Source organism: Gracilinanus agilis, chromosome 1 (genome assembly GCF_016433145.1).
Source record: "Gracilinanus agilis isolate LMUSP501 chromosome 1, AgileGrace, whole genome shotgun sequence".
Taxonomy (NCBI): Eukaryota; Metazoa; Chordata; class Mammalia; order Didelphimorphia; family Didelphidae; genus Gracilinanus; species Gracilinanus agilis.
In genome coordinates this window covers 408,477,162-408,492,196 of record NC_058130.1, presented here as the reverse complement: position 1 = coordinate 408,492,196, position 15,035 = coordinate 408,477,162, and the positions used below count along the sequence as shown (strand labels likewise).

At 36.8% G+C, this 15,035-nt stretch overlaps 1 protein-coding gene across 1 annotated transcript in view; it reads left to right on the top strand.

The window, feature by feature from the left end:
* The window catches only part of SETBP1 (SET binding protein 1), a 463,228-nt gene that overhangs the window by 163,334 nt on the left and 284,859 nt on the right, over positions 1–15,035 (top strand). The window contains 1 exon segment of the mRNA XM_044664936.1: positions 14,159–14,176. Coding sequence (XP_044520871.1) covers positions 14,159–14,176 — 18 coding nt within the window.

Sequence of the window (15,035 nt, the reverse complement as noted above, 5' to 3'; positions counted from 1 at the left end):
GGGGGGGGGGAGGGAGGCATTCCACAAAGACTGGTGAGGGTGGAGAGGGTTGGGAATGTGTTTTGTTGTAAAAAACTGAAATTCAGTTACCTGCCCAGTGAATTTCCCCAGTGTTTATTTGGTGGGGTATTCCAACACATTTAATCTTTTCTTTTTTTCCTTCTTGTTTCTTCCTTTTTTTTTTTTTTTAAAAACCTATCTTGGCCTCATTATACATTTCATGAATTCAATGGAGGACTTTTAAGTCTTCTAGACTCTAAGGAGTTCCTTATCCTGGGCTTATATGATTGTTATACTCATTATATATATTATACATGAGTACATAATATATATATATATATATATGTATGTGTATATATATATATATATATACTTATGCTTGTTATAGTATACCCATTATATGAATAGAGAAAGGTGCTTTTCTTTGCTTTTTAACTCTAGATCATGCTAGGCATAACTCAGGGATTCCTGAGGATTTTCTAACATCTCAAACATATGTTGATGAAAACAATTTAAAGTTTTCAGTTACCTCAGATCTCACCTCTGCCAAAGTAGCGTTTCTATGCTGTTAACTATCTTTATTTTACACTCTTTGGATTTACTGTCTATATACATATTTCTAGTACTAAATTATTGTCTGTTTTATAAACTTCTTGCCTTGGAGCCAATACACAGTAATGACTCTAAGACGGAGGTAAGGGTTTAAAAATTTTTTTTTAAAAAAAGAAAAGTTAATGTTTGATACATTTAATATAGTTTCCCAACTAGATCATAAGCTCCTAATGGACAGGGTAGTAGTTTATTCACACCATGGCATCCAGTTCAGTGCTTTCCAGTTATCTGACATTCAGTATAGTCATTGATAAGATTTCTTAACACAGAAATATATAACGATGAGTAGTTGATTTAATATTCTCTTTTTGCATTGAAAAAATCTATCCTTGGGATCTTCTTTTCAATTGCCCATCCTATCTTCTTTATTCAGGCTCATGCCAGTCAGCATGATCAAGCTTTATTGCCCTTCCAGTGTAAATGAAGTCATCCTTAAAGAACAAGAGCTTGAGCATCTGGGCTTTTCCCATCCCTTCTGGGCCCCTTCTCAATGTGGGCAGTCTGCATTTGGGGCCCTGTGAGAGTAAAGAGAAACTTGGAAGCATCCCTTCTGTGTTTATGTGAATGGAGAGGGGGGAGAAATAGCAGAATAAATAATTTTACAAATAAAATCAATGAACACACAAATAACAAATGAACCTGAATCTGTCCTAAGAATTGAGAAGGATGATTTACATGCACAGGAAAACATCTCGGTGTGTTATTTCCTTCTAGTAACTGTTATCCAAATGCTCTCAGGTTACAGGAACACCAGGGATAGACAGAAAGGTGGAAAATCTCCAAAGAGCAGCCTGCAGCAGCAGGGGATACAAGTGGAGGAGGGCCTGGGACTGGATTAGGGCTGACAACATGGAATACTAGGATGAATCCTGGACTTGAATTCAGGGAGACAAAGAATTAAATTCTGCCTCACATACTTGCTAGCTTTATGACCATGGACAAGTTACTTAACTTCCAGGCTTCTAGGTCTCTTGTTTCCTTGTCCATAAAAAAGGAATGATAATGATAGATATAGCAATTGCCTTACAAAGTTTCTGTGGTGCTTAGATTATATAATGCATGCAAAATACCATATACATGGAAGTTTGTTTTTATGCATTACATGTGGGCCACAGGTGTTTTTCAGTATAAATTGGGAAACTTGCTTCTTTCTCTCCTTTGACTGTAGAGGTTAGAGTGGGAGGGCAGACTCAAAGTCTAGGGTCATATTCCCAGGGATAGTGTTAACTCTTCCCCTCCCCAGAGTATTGGAACCTTGAGGAAAATGGGAAAACTTCCTTCTTGCAATCCAAGTTTCATCTAGATTCTTTGCAAAATCAACTCATTTTGAAGGAAGAAAAAATAAGTCCGTTGCTACCTTTTTATTCTTTTTCCTATTTCTCCTCATGCTCGTCACCCTTTCCTCTGTTCCCCATTCTATTCTCCAGTTGAAATGAATTACTAGTGTCCTAACTAGTCTCATCAATTTTGCATTAATGTGGCATGTGACTTATTCAGTGGTTTTTATTTTTTGATAGGGAAGAATTCCATCAAAATTGTTGTTTCATCCAGATAGAGATATTTTTCTTCCTCTTGCCAGTTGGTCCTCTAGGCACTTGCTGACCTGATGGACATCCTTATGCCTAACTGGACACCCCTGGTGTTCTTCAAGATTCAGCCAGGAAAGGGTTGATGACCCCCTGACCACAGTTCCTGTTACACTGCTTCTGCAAGAACTGTAGTTGTGCTTGGCTTCTGATTTGCTGGTCCACAGCAGCCATTGAAATGAAAAACATCTGGCTGGCTCCCCACACTCTCTTTAGGCTGGTTACACAAAATGCATGATATTATGCAAGCCAGACCCCCAGCTCTCCCATTTCTCCCTCTTCTGAAGCATTTCATATTTGGTTTTTAATCACAGCAGACAGACTGCTGGCAGGAAGCCAGGTGTTGTTTCTCAGAGTGCTAGGCCTTGCTCCTGACCCCACACTGCTGGGTTAGCTTGCCACCAGTCCATTGTTCCCTTGCATATGTGTGTATTTGGGGGAAGGGAAGAGAGAAGGGTCGAATGCCTCATGTAACTTAGAGACTGATGCAATTGAACAGTGAGTTTAAGTGAATGTCAGGAGGCCAGTGGTATGAACTAACAGGGTCATTCCAGAAGTGAGAAAAGAGACCTGGACAGGTGTTTTAACTAAGCCACACTTTTGTCTGGGCTGGAGAAAAAAACCAAATCTTCCTTGAAAGAGAAAACTCATGGATGTTTCCAATGAGTCTCTTAAGGGAAAGGAGAGTTGCTGATGCTAGTGAGGCAAAGATAAACTGGGAGGCTTAGGATTTGTATAGCACACTTTTGGTTAGGGGAAAAAAATGATTTCCTGTTCCTACTAAGAAAATACAAGACTCTCCCCAATCAACACTACTACTTTGCCAGGCTTATTATTAGTTCCTTCTTAGAGCTGTGTCCTGTAGACAAACTGTTTAACTCTTTGGTCTCCAACTTGCCTTGATTTAGCCTCCATGACTTTAATGGCACTATTTCTAGTACTTGGAATATTCCTGTCCCCCTCCCAATATCATCCCAGAAATCCATTTCCATTCTCAGCTAAAATATCCTCAATGAGCCCATCCCTGATCTCCTTGGTCATCAATGACATTCCTCTTCTGATCTCACATAGCTCTTTGATTTGAAACTCTCTTAATAAGTTTACACAAATAAACATACAGTTTGGTCATTAGTCATATTCAATTTAGTTAGTGCACTTTATCATTCATAGTCTTGATGGCTTCTTATTTGTAAGTCTTTGGCAGGTTCCATGTTCCTTCTGTATCTCTCTCAGTGCATAGGCAAGTACTATGTACAGAGCATGTGTCCAATTAATAGTTGTTATATTGAACCAGATTGAAAATTATAATACAATGGTATAAAATAGGACACAGTTCTTATTTTACTCATACAGTACCTTTAAACCCAACACATCTCCTTCCTTCCCCCATAATTCAGGGAAACAATCTAGAAATTGTTACCAAGATATATATTTTAATGTTACTTGATAATTAGCAGAAACTAAAGTGAGAAACTTAAGTCAGAAGGACCTGGGTTTGTATCATAGTTCTATGACTTACTAGCTCTGCATAAAGCTTAAGTTCTTAGCTTAAGTCATTTGACTCCTCTAAATCTCATTTCCTCTGTTGTAAAAGAAAGAATTTGGACTAATTTTTATGAGATGATCTCTGAATTCCTTTGCCACTCTGACTTTCTCTGATTTTTATGGTAATAGCCCTCAACAACTTTCTAATGCTAAATCTAAAATAATCTAAAATAAAATTTTTCTTAACTAGGTCATTCTTTAAATCCTTGGTAACAAATTCTATGTAAGAAACCGAGGACTTTCCCCTGACACTTGTAATATCTCAAAGTTCCCAGTATAGCACTCAAGAACTTCATCAATCGTCTCTCATTCTTTCTAGCAACCATTTCAACTTCTTTTCTGATCATACATATCATTGATAGAACATTCTGAGGTAGTTTTTTGCCAGCCAATCAGCAAGCATTTATTAAATGATTGCTGTGTGCCTGACACCATATTGGGTTTAGAGAGTACAAAGACAAAAGGAAGTAATATATAATAAAGTTGGAAAGGTTGGATGAGGCCAGTTTGAGAAGGAATTTAAATGACAAGTAAAGGAGTTTATATTTATTCCTAGAGGTGCCAGGGGGCATTTGAGTTTATTGAGTAGGGGATTGATATGGTCACACCTGTTTATGCAAATCACTTTGACAGTTATTTGGGACATGGATTGAGGAGGAGAAAGACTTGAGCCAGGGAAGCCTATTAGGAGACTTATTGTAATATTCCAGAGGAGAAGTGATCAGGACCTGAGGGAGAATAGTAGTCATTTGAGTAAAGAAGAGAGAATATAAAGGATAATGTGGAAGTAAAAACAAGATTTGGTAATTGATGAGATATGTAGAATGATGGAAAGTGAAAAGTAGGGGACATCACCAAGGTTGTGAATGTGGCTGACTAGAAATATGGCCATGTGTGGGAACAGGAAATATAATGGATTCTGTTTTGGACATGTTGAGTTTGAGATACCTTTGATCCATTCAATTTGCATTCTCTAATATGCAGTTGGAGTTGCAAGAGTGAATTTCAGGGGTAACACGTGCTAGAAATGGATAGATCTGGAAGTCATCTGAATAGATATGACAACTAAACCTATGGGAGTTGATGAAATAATCAAGAAAAAGCCCCCCAGAACTGCATAGAGATCTACACAACAGGGTGAGGATTGAGAAAAGACTTCAAATACTCTATGGGAAATGACAATAACTTTAGGTCTTCATTTATAATCAGGGCTTCAAGATAGGAGCATGGGTTTTATCATGAACTAAATTGCTATAACAGTTGTACCATTTGCATGATTTCTGACAGCAAACTTCTTGGCAATACCTTTTATTCTCACCCTCCAGAGAAGGGAAGTTGTGTTTTACTCTTCTTTGGGGCCTAGGGAGTACCTTGTAAAAGTGCCTTTGCAAAATGCAAATAGGAATGTGGGACCCATTAATTACTCAAGCTCTAAGTGTTACTGTTGTCTCTCTGATAGGGAGAAAAGGGCTTAATGCCAATCCTTTTACGGAAAATTGTTTCGGCATCCTGGGGAAACAGGGATAGATGTGATGAAGATGAGCTGATCCTGTTTTTAAGAGGATGACATAAGCTCTTTAAAAGTAATAATTGGGATCTCCCTCATACTGATATGCACTCGAATGGCAGTTTGAAGGATGAGACCCTGATGTGGCTTCTCAGCAATGAATGATTTTCTTAATATCTTAAATATACACATGCATGTGCACACATACACTTACTTCATTTCAAATAATTAAGTATCACAGAGAAGAAAGATTAGGGGCCTGAGTGAGAATATTCTAGAGGAGCTTGAGATTCTCATTTAGAAGGATCTTACCCAGACTGGACTGGTGAATGAAAAACTAAAAATGTTTTTTTTATCACAAATGCATTCCAAGTAGATTAAATGGGAAGTAGGGAAATAGGGGAAAGTGTCAGTATGCAATTATTAATGATGGACCCAGGTACTGTTATATTTAGCTCCTTATCAAATTATTCAAAAAAGGGAAAAAGACATTACTCAGAATTTGAATGTTTTTTTTTCTAGTATGGAAAAGTATCCCCTCAATAATTTGATAATACTAAATCTGCAAAGTTAGGCAGTGGGTGGGGGAGTAGAAGGAATAGTAGGAGTAGTAGGAGTAATAGTAATGGTGGTGGTAACAGCTACCATCTATATAGCATTTTTAAAATTTGCAAAACACTACACATTTTATACAATTTGATCCTCATAATAATTTTATGTTGTAACTGCTCTTATTAACTGCCATTAAACAGATGAAGAAACAGGATCAGAGAGATGTATATGACTTACCTAAGTGGGTAGTAAGTATTTAAGGCAGTGATGGTGAATATTTTAAAGACCAAGTCCTCAAACTACCCCCACAGGGGAGGGAGGAAGAGCTCCCATTGGGTTGCTGGGCAGAGGGGCAGGTGATATGAGAAATATCCTCAGACATAAGTGGAAAGGGGGAAGGGAGCAGCTCCTGCAGCAGAATACATGTCATAGGTTCACCAACATGAATTTTTTTTAAACCCTTGTACTTCGGTGTATTGTCTCATAGGTGGAAGATTGGTAAGGGTGGGCAATGGGGGTCAAGTGACTTGCCCAGGGTCACACAGCTGGGAAGTGGCTGAGGCCGGGTTTGAACCTAGGACCTCCTGTCTCTAGGCCTGACTCTCACTCCACTGAGCTACCCAGCTGCCCCCTCACCAACATGAATTTAAGGCAATATTTGAACTCAGGTCCACCTAACTTCTAAATCCAGCTTTCTATTCATTAGTCCACCTAGATTCCTGAACTAAAGTTATTTTATTGCATTGGCATGACCTAAATACATAGAATGAATGTCTCCCTGATTGAATACTTGTCTTTATTTCTATAAAATATTTAATTTTCAGACTCTATTGCCTGCTTCCTTGCTGCCTACATGTCTCCCCACCTTTAAAAAACTTGATTCCACGAACACCACTAGCTGTTGTCCCCTATCTTTCCTCCATTTCATTGCTAAACTCTTTGATAAAGCCATCTACATTAGGACCTTCTATTTCTTCTCTTCTCTTCCCAAGTCTCTAAAGTCTGAACTTATTATTTTGCTTTCTTCAAAGTCACTAGTAATCTCTTAATCATCAAATTTAATGACCATTTCTCCGGTTTCATCATTCTTAACCTTCTTAACTCTGACATTCTAGAACATAAGCATCAAGCATTTATCCTTCTGCCATATTTGACCCACAACATTCCCAGTGCAGCTAGAACCAGATTAAAATACAACTGGTAAATATTTAATGACATACATAAAAATACAACAAAATATAAATATTAGCATGTGGTTTTCTAAGTCAATATGCAGCCCATCAGGATTTTTATGTATGGTTTAGTGGCCCCAATTCCTATTTGAGTTTGACACTACTGTTCAAGATCATCCTCTTCTAGATACACTCTTTCGAGTGTGTGTGTGTGTGTGATAAGCTACACTCCTGATCTACTATCAGATCATAGCCTCATCTCCATATCCTTTGCTTGACTTTATCCAGGTCATATCCACTCACCATATTTGCCCTCCAGGTATTTGTCCTGGAGCCTGTTTTCTTCTCCCTCTATACTATCTCACTATCTTCTATCATGGGTTCAATTATCACCTCTATTTCGATCATTCTCAGATCTATTTATTGAGCTCTAACCTCTCTCCTGACCTTCATTCTCACATCACCAAATGTCTGCTGGATATTTCACATTGGATGTTCTGTAAACATTTCAAATGCAAAATGTCTAAAACAGAATTCATTATCTTTTCTCCAACCTTCCCCTCTTCTGAACTTCTTTATTATTGTCAAGGACACCAGAATCCTCACAGATGCCCAATCTCCATAACACTGGTGTAATCTTCAGAAACTTACTCATACTCATTCTAATATCTAGACTGTTGCCAAGTTTTGTCACTTCTGCCTTTGCAACATCTCTTATAAACATCCCTTTCTCTTTAGTCACACAACTGCCACCCTCTTTTAGGCCCTAATAACCTCACTCTTCGATAATTAAAATAAGCTTGCTGGTTATTCTCCCTGCCTCAACTTTCTTTCCACTTCAGTTCATCCTCTATTCTTCTGCCAAAGTGATTATCTAAAAGGATAGGTCTGACCATATTCTCCTGACCTCCTTCTTAGGAAATTTCAGTGACTCTCTGGTACTTCCAGTATCAAATCCTTTGGCACCTTCACAAACTGGTGTCTTTCAGCTTTTCTAATCTTTTAGTTTTCCCCCTTCCTTGTGCTTTGATCCACTGATATTGGCTTTCTTCCTGTTTTTTTGCACTTGATTCCCTACCTTCTAAGTCAATGCCTTTTGAATGGTTGACCCTCATGCCTAGAATGCTCTCTCCCCTTTCCTCTACCTTTTGGTTTCTCCGTTTTCTTTTGCAGGACACCTTTTTAAATTTCTCCTCCCACCCTAAACCCTAACCCTTCCACTCAGGGTCTTATACACCAAGGTTACTTTCTATTTACTCTGTATATATCTTGCTTGTATGAGTTGTCTCCCTATTTAGAAGATGAGCTCTTTGTTGACAGGGATTGTGCTTTTACCATACCTTGTAGCCACAGTGTTTAGTCCAGTGTCTGGAATATATTAAGAACTTAATAAATTCTTGATGACTGACTGAAGAACACTGTGTTTGTCTTGATAAGTTCTCAGATAAATTATACAATTTTTGTATTTATTTTAAAAACAATTGCTCCTGGGTTTTGTTAATGTTACATTACTTTTTTATGGGTTTATTTTTTTATATTATCTTTTTGAACAGATTTATCATCTTGGTTAATTTATTCACTAATTCTTTGGGATTTTCTAATATATCACCATGTTTTCTACGTATTTTGATAGTTTGGTTTACTCTGTCAATGGTTATAATCCCGATTTTGTTCCTTTATTACTATACCTGGTATTTTTAGCTATAATAATAGTGGAGAGGGGAGGCATTCTTGCTTTGTCACTATTTGTAATAAAGTTTCTAGTTTCTCCATTATAATAGAGTGTTAGCAATGCGCTAGCACTTAACAGCTTTAAATAAACATTTTTATTATATTGAATCAGCATCCTTTCATATTTATTCTTTTTAGAGTTTTTGCATCAATGTTTATTACTTAGAGTAGATTGCAGTTTTCTTTCTCTGATTAATCTCTCCTTTTGGGGATGATCAGGACTATATTAGTCTCATGAAAGCCATTTGGTGGAATGTTTTCTGTCTACATTTGAGTATTATTTTTATGACATATGTATTAATGCCTTCTTTAATATTTGTTATATATTTCATTAATAAATTTTACTTGGCCAAGGTTTTTTTTTTCATATAGAATGCCAAAGTTGGACTAAGCTCTCTCCCAGCCCCCCAGTTACCTTGGGCTTTTATATTATTATAGATTCTCACCATTGTTGATATAAGTTTTCAAAGTGATATATTTTTCTTCTGAGGAATGATGTAGTGTCAAAAAAGTTTTGGCATGTCATTTTGTTGTTATCAATATCTTTAAAATGATTATTTATTATTTCTAGATATTACGCTTTTACTGAATCATTATTTGGGATGACCTTATGCTCAATTTAGGTCTATAATCATTTGCTTAAATTTCCTCCATTTGTTACTAATTTTATCAAGCAGTAGCTGTAAAGGACCTTTATTATAATTGGTTTTCCTTTATTCTTTAGCACATGATCAGTTCACATAAAGGTACTCTGCCATGATAATAAATTAGAATATTCTTTAATTATTTCATTTAGAACCCTCCATTTCAGCTCTGGTTTTCCCTAAAACTTCCTTGGATCTCTATTTTCATTTGTATTTATCTTTCTGTTGTATTAATCCATTACTAAGAGAGTACTATTAAAGCTTCCTATTATGTTGTTTCTATCATTGCCCTTTTGTAATTTACCAAGTTTTTCTTTTTAAAAATTGGGTGCTATGTCTTGTTGTATATAAATTTAATACTCTTATTTTTCATTATCTGCATAGTGCTTTTTAATAACGTATTCTCCCTATTTGCATCTCTTGACGGGCCAATTTTTATTTGCTTTTTCATATCAGTTTTATAATTTGGTTTTAGAAAAAAATAATATATTTTGTCCTACCCCTTTATTTTATAAATTATTCATCCATGTTTTATATATGTTTTGTATGCAAAAAAAACTTTTTTCTTATTTTTTTGCTTGTTAAAAGTATGTAACTGATTCCTATTTAGAGGTATATTTATTAAGTTAGTGGTTTTTCCATTAATGATTTACATATATATGCATATATTAAATACATGTGTGCTTATGTCTGTGTATATATGTATATATACGCTTGTATATATACATATAGGTATATTTATGTATACACACGAGGTATTTCAAAAAACTTAATCTATTTTTAAGCTTTAAAAACTTTAGTAAGCTTACAACTAAACTAAAAGTTTTGGTCACCCTGTATACACTCTTCCCTTGCCCTCCCGCAAATATGTGCATATATAATTTGTTGTGATATATTCACATTCTCAAGGGTATGTTGACTCATTTTCCTTTTTTGTATGTGAAATATTTATCTATTGAGAAAGATTTTTTGAATACTTCTCCATTCCAAATCCTCAGTCATTCTGTTTATATTTCTGTGATGTCTTTGCTAAAAATGTACTTCACTGTCAGTCTTTTCCATCACAAGTTCCAATGCTCTTGTCACTCCCTACCCCCATTTCTTGCTCCCACATAAATCTTTTTCTCTCATTTGAAACTGGTAACTTCACTGAAATTATTAGTATTCTTCTCCTCAGAATTTCATTCTTTTGAAGGCTTTTTGAAAATGATTCTTCCAAATCTAGACTTTATCAGACTGTACTAGGTTTTCCTCTATTGATTATGATACTTAAGATAGTTTAGTCATTTCCTCCTAAAGTTTCTATTGTTTCTACTTTCTCACACAGTTTCTCTTTATTGGTGCAAATAGGGTTCAGCATAACTCTGCCCCCTATTCGTTTCCTCTCTTTTAAAGAATGCAATTATTGCAAGGCAAAATCCGAAATTTAATAGATATTTTATTTTTAGCAGAGAGATGGAGATAGGGACAGATACTGGTAATAGCAGGGCTGGGCTATATCTGGATAACTAAAGTCCATTATCACTATTGCCTCTTATCTCTCCTTGTCAGGTTTGTAATCTACTTCTGGACCTCATCTTTCCTTTCTGCCTTCTGACTGGGTACACTGAGTTGCTCAGTGGGAGTTAGGTAGCAGAATGGAAAGAATTCTGGGGCTGGAGCTAGGAAGACCTGAGTTCAAATATGGCCTCAGACACTTCCTAGTTGTATATCCAGGAGCAAGTTATTTAGCCTTTCTCTGCTTCATTTTCTGAACTGTAAAATAGGGCTAATATTAGCACCTATCTCTCAGTTGTGGTTAAGATCAAATTAGATAGTATTTGTAAAGCATTTAGCACAGTGGCTGGTATAAAGTAGGTGCTTAATAAATGTCTATATTTTGCCTTCCTTTCTTCCCCAGGGAATATTTAGGAACTGAGAAAGAGAACCTAGGCAAGCTAATATGATGCTTATGAATAGTATCAAGTGAAAACCTATATTAATATTGCTTGCCCCTAGGGGCATATACATTGTGTCAGGATACTAAAACAATGAAGTCATGAGTCCCCACTAAGACAAATATCCCACACAAAAGATAATATTAGTACAGAAGAATGAGACCTAAAGTAATTCAGTGGCCCTATCATCATACTTCCCAGACTCAGCACTCCCTCAATCTTCTCATGCCAAATAAAGCATTGCTCATAATAATCACTCCTACCACATCTTTTAGTCTAAATCATTTACCTGGTGTAAACCAGGAATCTGCCTAATACTTGGCATCTTTAAATATTCCTTTGTAACTGTAATTCTTCACTTCCCCATCTACTCTTCTAGTGGTAAGAGCTTTAGAAATAACTTTCTCATACTATAAACAGCCCGATCTACCCATCTTTCCTGCCCCTAGTACCATCTCTTCACAATCTCCCAGCAGGGTGGTCTTGATTATCGCTCTGTTAGTTTTGTTTCTGTTTGCCTTTTCCTTGATCTTCATGCAAATGGTTTCCACCATGGTTAAATAAGTAGTAGAAGATTAAACAAGAGCTGACAAGGCAGCTCATGTTCTTTCATAAGAAAGTGGTGCCCCTGTAAGTATTACATAAGATATGGTCAAGGAAGCTTTTAAAATAAGGATACATAGCAAAAATGTTGCTGGACTATACATAGTCCTCATGCCTTAGAAAAGAATAGAAAAGTGGCAAAGAAATGAGAAAAAACAAGGTTCGTCATATAGTGATAACTGTATCTAGTTACCAGTGATGTGTGGGAAGATGTTTAACAACCAGCTTTCCAGAGGAAAATAACACATACTTTTAACCAACATACTTTAAACTTTTTTCTTAATTATTAGCATTCTCTCCATCACTTAGACAATCTAGATAATCAACACGATAATTAATCAAGCCCTAGTTTGTATTGCTTGCCAACTTTTGACTTGTGAATTATCCCATGGAAAATTTAACAATTGGCTTTCCTGAGCTGATTTGAACTGGCTCTAATACACCCCTATATATTTCCCTAGAATTCAGTAATTGAGAGGTAATTCTTTCCATAATCAGCTATGATAAAGGGAATTGGTAATGTTCTAAGCCTAAAATCTTCATGGGGCGTAAATCTGGAACAGGGAAACCTCCTGACGTTATCAGGATCCTAGAAAGGCAGTCTCTCAAGGTGTTTCTCTTCATTTTATAGTCAACTTGGTGCTTCAATCAATCAACAAATATTCACTAAATACTTCTTGTGTGCCGAAATAGGGGCTAGTCAAACAAAGACAAAAACAAAATAAGGAGCTTATGTTCAATTAGAGGAGGTGGCAGGCCTACGTGTAAGAATATATAAGATAAAGATATGCTGAATAAATATAAAAATTGCAAAGTAGTTAATACAAGGTAGGGAATGAGAGCAATATTAGTTGGGTGGATCAGGAAAGACTTTAGATAGAAGGCAGTGGTTGAGTTGTGTCTTTCAAGAAGTTAGGGATGTGATGATAAGGGAGTGAGGAAGGAGTATGTTCTGTGCTTAGAAGATGGCCAATGCAAAGGCATAGAGTTGAAAAAAAATAGAGTACTTTATTTGAAGAGTCAAAAGAAATCCAGTTTGGCTAGACCAAAAGATGCAAGAAAGACAGTAACGTCTAATGAAGGTGGAGATACGTGGTTAGAGTTAACCCGTGAAGCGTATAATAAGCTAAAGAAAGGAACTGAGATTTTATCATAGAGAACTTGAATAGAAATTACTGGATAAACAACATGATGTCCAGGTAACAGATTTTAGATATAGATTTGGGTTCTGTTCTGCCAGAGAAAATGTTGGCCTGTGTTTGAGTTTTCCACAATATTGTTTAGCAATAACCATTAGTTTGATAGTTTGTAAGTGATTTGTAAGGGCTAGAATTATTAGTGGAATGTTTTACTTGGGCAATAGATACAGGAAATCCAAGGCTATACCATTTATTAACTTAATTCTTATGTGTAGCAATGTTCCTCCCAGTTGGAGAGCATGCCTGGAGCTGGAATTCTTCTGGTCACACATATTGGTGGACCCAAAGTACATGTGGTGATGGAAGCGACCCAGCTCTAGGCATATTCCTCCAAAGAGATGGCCATTATTATTTTATATTTATATGATACTTTAAGTTTTACAATCCACTTTATATAAGTAATCTCATTTGACTTGTATTCGACATTGTAACTCTTATTATGCCCATTTTGCAGAGAGGAAGCTGAGGCTCAGTGAAATTTCAGCATGGGACCTAAACCTCACAACTAGTAACTAGTAAACTTGGGACAAGAATATAGATCTTTCTAATCCCATGTCTAGATCTGTTTTCAAAATGCCACACTAGCAGTTCAGCAGTCTAAGGGAAAGAAATCACATTGAGAGAAGCCTGATCCAGCTCTGTTTTTATTAAGGATTCTTAGTATCTTACCTCTTGCCACAGTCTTATCTTTCCTATACCCGTTTCTTTCTTCCTGGAGGAGAATTTTTTGTCATAAACCAGATTTTCACCAGCTGCCAGCGAAAGAATTATCTCTAACTTCCTTGGAAGATGTCCAGACATCCCTGAGGAGAATGGAGATTCATCAATATGAGAAATATCCCAGTTCACATCTTCATGGCTCCTATACCTTCTAAAGATCAGAATTTTTACTCCATTACCCCATACCCACTTTTTTTTGATGAGGAAACTGAGGGTCAGGGAGGTGAAACAACATGTCTAAAGTTCAGCTAGTTGGTGGCAAAGCTAGAACTAGCCCCACCATTGTCTGGACTCAGGGTTTAACTCTGTCCATGGTATCTCACTGCCTTCTTTGAATGAATATTAAAAAGAAAGGATTTCAAGAACTTGTCTATATATTTTTTTCTTCTCTGTGACCAGACTGATTTCTCAGTGTTCAGCTATCAGAGAAGACCCCATGGTTTGTTAGTCATCTAAACCAGGATCCTATGTTCACATGAGCCAGCACATAGATACATGGACACAGATGCATGCACATGGCTTGATTCACTATCTCTCTCTTCCTCTTTTCACCCATTAGTGTCCTTTGAAGGATCGGATTACCTTGCCAGTGGAAATATATGAGCTCCCTGTGTGATATACCATAACTGCAACAGCAGATCATATAATTTTCCCCGAAGGCTTGTTGCAGCCTATGTCGAGTCATTTGTATTTATGACAGCTCTGAGGTGATTTAGTGCGACCTCACTTTGATAAAAGCCATTTAAAGCTCATAAATATGGGTGACACGCTGCCTTGCTGGCTCTGGTTTTAAGCAGAGAGCTAGATTTGCATTGCCATTCAACTTTTATTGTTCAGGAAAGAGAAAAGGAAAGAAAGGACATGAAAGAGAGAGAGAATGGGAAGGGGAACAAGGAGGAAGGAGGGGAGAGAAAGAGAGAGAGAAAGAGACAGACAGATAGACAGACAGAGAGAAGAAGGAAGAGGAGGAAGAGCAGATGTTTTTATTGTGTGTGTGTGTGTGTGTGTGTGTGTGTGTGTGTGTGTGTGTGTATTTTAACCGAAAGAGCACAAGAAAACTCTTCTAAGCCTTAGCAAGGCTCATCTCAGGCATTTTATCCTGAGAGGATTGGAATAAGTGGATCCTTCTGGAGGGCAACAGCTTTGAGGACCTGATGAAGCACACAGGAGTGAATAGGTCGCTAGACTTTATGAGGCATTTACTTCCTCTTTTAAAAGCATTGTTAA